Source organism: Notolepis coatsorum, assembly GCF_963971535.1.
Source record: "Notolepis coatsorum genome assembly, chromosome: 10".
NCBI classification, from domain to species: domain Eukaryota; kingdom Metazoa; phylum Chordata; class Actinopteri; order Aulopiformes; family Paralepididae; genus Notolepis; species Notolepis coatsorum.
Window position 1 is genome coordinate 24,482,642 of NC_140174.1, and position 6,000 is coordinate 24,488,641.

Sequence of the window (6,000 nt, forward strand, 5' to 3'; positions counted from 1 at the left end):
GTATTATTATTATTATTCATTATTACATACTAATAATACATTAATAATTATACTTTTTTAATACTTTATTAATAATAATTCAAACAAATAATAATAGATTCGACAATAATAAATAATAATAAATTCGACAATGAAGCATGCCATGTAATTTACTTCCTCACCTGTGTCTTGAAGGTCTCCTCGATGTCCGCACTGAGCGTGCTCCACTTGTCCGCCTCCTGCAGTGCCTCCGAGGCCAGGTGCATGCGGGACTTCACCTGGTCCAGCTCCACCAGCACCTGTCGCAGGTTCAGAACGTTTGTCCAGTGACCCAAAAACCAACCGAGTCTAAAACAGTTGAATGCAAGTAATCAACTGAGTCAGTCCTCTGTAGCAAATAATCGACTGTGTCGGTCCGTCTATAGCAAAGGATTTCAGCTCATCTTCCTGATGCACTTGTTATAAGTTGCTTTGAATATCTGCTAAAGGCTGAATGTTCATGTACTCACTCTCACTTCACTAATATGCATGCAGGCAGGGAACAAAATAAGTACCCGCCAACAGCGGGCAGATTTAAGGTTTGGCGAGTAACAATGAGAGGTCTGCCCGCCACCTGGCGTGTAACAAAATAGTTCATATCGATACTCTTATTTTGAAAATCCTGTGGCTGGTCTCATTTCCGCCCCAAGCGCAGCTCCAGTCATAATATCTATGGCTCCAGCAGCTAGCAACGTTCGGCTCATATCGATACTCTTATTTTGAAAAACCCTGTGGCAACTCGGCGAGTTATATCCGCCCAGTCCGTGCTAATGTCTGTGTGGCGCAGGGCGGTCAAGCAGAGGAGCAGGGCTACACAGCAGTGCGCCTATTTTGCGTCCCGAAATAAGTCTGTGGTGTTTTTTTTCTCTCACAACGGGTCAAATGCATCTAACATGCTTTGCATCGTCGCCATTCCTTTATGCCCACATCGCCCGAAATGAATGTTACGTTAGCGTAAGCTAACAAGCTAATCCTGATCAGCGGCAGAGCCATAGAGACCAGCAGAACGTGTGGACTGGGGAAATGGAAATGGGGAGGGGGGGGGGGGGGGGCACTCCCTTTCTCTGTGTGTGTACGTGCGTTTGGAAAGACGATGAAGTCACTAGTCAGGACTCAGGACTAGGAATTCGGGACACACACACACCAGCGTTTCCGTTAGCCGGTAATTACCGGTATTTGACCGGCAAAATATGTTGAAGTCCGAATATTTAAATCTCTCCGGTCTTAATGTCCGGTGAAAATAATTCCTCTAAGCACAATTTTATTATTTGAATTGTATTAAAATCGGCTAAAATTAAATAGCCTATGCGATGAACGAAACAATAATTCCATTTTCAGTTTAATTGTTGCTTCACTCTGATAGGATGGCGCCGCTCAGATGTGAAACTTATTTTTCTTTTTTTTTGAGCCTGCACGCTCTGGCCACCATAACGACAAACAGGTATACGAGGAAGAGAGAGAGATGGCGAAACAAGCTAAGCTTAGTAAATATTTCATGAAACCAAGCACAAGCAGGTCTAATAATGACAACGAAGATGAGTCTTCTGAACTTGAAGTCACAGAGACAGCTGACGCTCCCGCGGAAAAGAAACAAAAATGTCGAGCGTACTTTTACTATTAATTTATTGATTGAACCACAAAGAGCATCCCCAGTCTGCTGCTACCGTTGCGAGCCTCGCCTGTTCCAATGGGGATCTATTGATTGATTGATTGAAAGTCGAACCAGCAACTAAAGTCGCTGTTCTCGCAGCCGTCGCAGGTACAAAACGGATAGGCACAACGAGAGACGGGGTGAGTGAGTGTTGACATTTTAAATCATATGCAACTATTGGTTGACTGCCGTGTCACATAGTAATGCATATTATTGATTATAACTAAATGTAGGCTATAACCTATAATGAAATTAACAAATGCGTTACACGCATGTGGCTCGTCCTCTCTGCATGTGGCGACGAGCTAGCAAACGAGGCAATGTGATGATCAACTACAGTTTGCCGTGTGTGAAGTTGAACATTATGATATGTGTGACGTGTCTGATACAACGAGGTGAAGCGATGTCTACTCGAGATTCATTTGGGGGTGCGTGTGACAGAGCTGCTGCAGCGCAAGCCTGCGGGGCGGGAGCTTGATGCTGGTAGCGTATCGCACTAACTTGAGAGGCGAGAGATAGTAATTTGATTCTGCAAATCAATTTCTCATTCTTCGCTTGATGTAATTAATACACATGTCCAATTATAACGGAATTCGTTAGCTCATAAAAATGTGATTATAATAGACTGCTGTTTAAAACTCTGACCGGAATATCTCGAATATGTCCGGTGATAGAAATCTTGCAGGACACCCAGACCGGCACGAATATGTTCTAACGGAAACGCTGACACACACACTGTTTCAACTCACCACCCCCGCATCATATTGTAGTCTAGTCTGTCTTCAAACTTCCACTCCTCAAAACTTTTTTATATTTGAATATCAACATTATCTGTCCATCCTCAGTAATCCTCAGTTTAGACTACAATATGATGCGGGGGTGGTGAGTTGAAACAGTGTGTGTGTGTCCCGAATCCTACTTCTATGTTTCAATAAATTATTTGCATTTAAAACTATTAACGCTGACTCATTCCTTCAGTCCACTCAAAATTATGCTAATATTCCTTATGTTGTTTATGATATTAATTGAAAATAGCATATGAGAGTATTATATAGTAATAATAACACATGGCGATATACTAAAAAGCTATTTATAATTTTTGGCTGGTAAAAAATCTGCCTGGCTGGTAGTTTTTCAAATCTACCAGCCAAATGGCTGGTAAGTCAAAAAGTTAATTTTGTTCCCTGCATGCAGGCTATAGTGATGCATGAGATACATGAGGTAAAGTAGAAATACAACACTCTTATAAATCATGTGTTGAAATAATGATGATTTCATTGTGGTGGGATGTATGCATCTCTTAGCTTTGATTATTACATGGCGTTTTAACATTCGCCGAAATGCTTGATTGTGATTGGTCAATAGCCCCCGACAGCGGTGAATTATTTTTCGATAACCACCGGTGATTATTGTTTTTCGCAGCTGGAGTAATCAAGCCCGGCGATGACAGCGGGAGAACTACGTCTGCATTTGATCTCGTAAAATAGGTATATTGTTAGTAAGTTAGCCATGTAATAAGCGGGATAATGTATAGCCTATACTCGGCCATTGTAGCAAAATAATTGACCTTCACTGACGTTTAAAACACCTCGGCGAGGCGCCTCGGTATTTTAAACTCTGTGTCGGTCAATTATTTTGCGACAATGACCTCGTAGCTATACATTATCCCTTACTTAATAACCATTGTATGTCATTTTAAAATAGCTTTTAGTCTGCTTTTCCTGTTTCTTATTTTTATCTTTGTGTTATTCTATCAATTTTAGTTGTATACTGAACGTCACTGTAAATGAGGGAAACCTCAGTGTCCCTCAAGTTTAAATAAAAGGTTGAATGAATGATAATGGACAACGGTAATGATCCTGAATGACAATGATAATGGAGGATAATGATAATGGATTCTTGCCTGCATGGACTGCACTGTGTCCTGCTCAAACTTCCTGATGTCCTCCTTCACCAGGACCATTTGTTCCTTGAGAAACGAGGCTTCCTGTTTCAAAGCCTCCACGTCCCTCAGCACTCTGGGCATGTTCTGGAGGGCCTGGATACTGCTCTCTTCACAAACACACACAGACGCATTTGAAAAGGTAGCCTACAACGTGCTACAAAGAGTAGCCTAAGTTAATGGTTTTCATAATAACACTGCCACTCCCTGCAGAAGGAATAAATTAGCACACCCAAAGCTGGGTCATCATGCACAACTGGACACCCCCTACCCACCCCCCCCCCCCCCCCCCCACCTCCAATGTACAGCCCCACCCAACCCCACCCCACCTACCCAACCTCCTCCAATGTACAGTTTCTATGTCAAATGTATGTCAGTATTCCAATGTACAGTGTCCCCCCCCTACCTCCAATGTACAGCCCCACCCCACCTACCCAACCACCTCCAATGCACAATTTCTATGTCAAATGTATATACACTCTTTTTCTGGATTTTTTTAGTATCACAAACAGTACTGTATTTGCAAATCTGGTGTGTCATAAATGTATAGATGTAGCAGTACTGTCTATCTGTATGTCGTGTGTGTCATATGATGAATTGAAAATAGGGGACCCTGATGGAAACAAGACGAAAGTCTCTCAGGTCTGCATCCTCTTAACAATTGTATGTATTGAGCTGTACTGTACTGTACCCATTCTGCAATCTGTTAATAAACTTTTCAATCAATCAATCATTCGCCCACTACCATACTGTGTGACATTGCTTCGCAGTGCGTAAAAGGTCCTGTTGTCATTGTACTACAGTCACAGTGTGTGTCCGTAATGCTGTCTTAGCACAACTGTACCCAAATGCTTTACTCATTGATTGATTGAACATTTTCTTAACAGATTGCAGAATGGGTACAATACAGTACGGCTCAATACACAATTGTTAAGGGGATGCAGACCAGAGAAAGACTGTCGTCTTGTTTACATCAGGGTCCCCCATTTTCAATTCATAATGACATTTATGACATACACAACATACAGATATATATCATGACATTTATGACATACAGAGATATACAGTACTGTCAATTTTTTTTTACATACAACTCATTGTAGCCTACTTGGCGAAGAAATTGTTTCTGATTCCGGTAGATTGGTCCAACTATGTAACTAGGCTGCAAGCATGAATGAATGAATGAATGAATGAATGAAAACTTTATTTAACAGATTGCAGAATGGGTACAATACAGTACAGCTCAATACACACAATTGTTAAGGGGATGCAGACCAGAGAAAGACGTTTGTCTTGTTTACATCAGGGTCCCCTATTTTCAATTCATAGTGACATGTATGACATACACAACATATGACATTTATGGCATAGATAGGGACATATACTGTACATGACATACAGGTATTTAGTACTGTTACATTTGTGACATATATGATATGCAAATATACAGTACTGTTACCCATAGATCCTGACAGACATATGATGGGGAGAAGACTGTACATTAGGAGGGGGTGGGGGGGTTTGGACATTTACGGTGGCCAGTTTCGAATGGCAGCCTCCCGCAACGAAATGAACCTGCGACTATTGACAGCGGATTTGTTTTAAACAACAACAACTGACCCTCAATGGCATTGTTGACCTCTTGGATGAACAGTTGTAGCTTCATGACCAGTGTGGCTGCGTGCGTGTCCGCCTTCCCCGGCGCGTCCTTCTGCACCACTTTAAAGGCGCCGTTCACCCAGTCTTTCACGTCGAAGTCAACGTCCAGGAATTTGGAGAAATCCATCTGTCAGTCTCTCGAGTTCTATGTCTTCAGTGAGGTGTTTTGTTGTTGGTTGGAATAATGCACGCAGTCTTGTTCCCGTCGGCATTGGGTCTTCGCTAGCTACAAACAAAGCTAACTTTTCCCCAACAACACAGGTTTCGAGACAAATATAAAATAAACAGCCCAGGAAAATGAAATGATCATCGCAACTAAATATATCTCCAACAAGGCAACGGCTTCCTCCAGAGTTGTGCTGACACGTCGACAGCTGATCCACGAAGGGAATCAAGACGAGAGTCTTCAGGTTTGTTGACAAGTGACAGCAAGTTCCCGTTTGTACTCTCAATTTACCTTCCCCCTGAAACAACTGCCGCGACAATGGTCCTATACAATATTTTTGCGACGACCGATAGAACTATTTATTTCAAGATATCAAGAAAAATAAACAATCGCAGGCCGCAACAGAGGGGACGATAAAAAACAAAATAAAAATTCTACTGTAGGTCTCTGTGGGGAAAAATATTTAATTTGAATCGATCAATGTGTCACACTTTCAGAATTTCCGTGCAGAACCCCTACTCTGCTACCCTCTAGTGGCTATTGGCGACACACACGCGTTGTATT

At 42.0% G+C, this 6,000-nt stretch overlaps 1 protein-coding gene across 1 annotated transcript in view; it reads right to left on the reverse strand.

The window, feature by feature from the left end:
• Positions 1 to 5,679, reverse strand: part of cog7 (component of oligomeric golgi complex 7) — a 30,476-nt gene extending 24,797 nt beyond the window's left edge. The window contains exons 1-3 of the mRNA XM_084322725.1: positions 5,232 to 5,679; positions 3,573 to 3,721; positions 162 to 278 (exon numbers count right to left, since the gene is read on the reverse strand). Of these exons, the coding sequence (XP_084178851.1) occupies positions 162 to 278; positions 3,573 to 3,721; positions 5,232 to 5,397 (432 nt within the window). The 5' untranslated portion in view covers positions 5,398 to 5,679. The remainder of the gene's footprint in view (positions 1 to 161; positions 279 to 3,572; positions 3,722 to 5,231) is intronic.
• Positions 5,680 to 6,000: the final 321 nt, after the last annotated feature.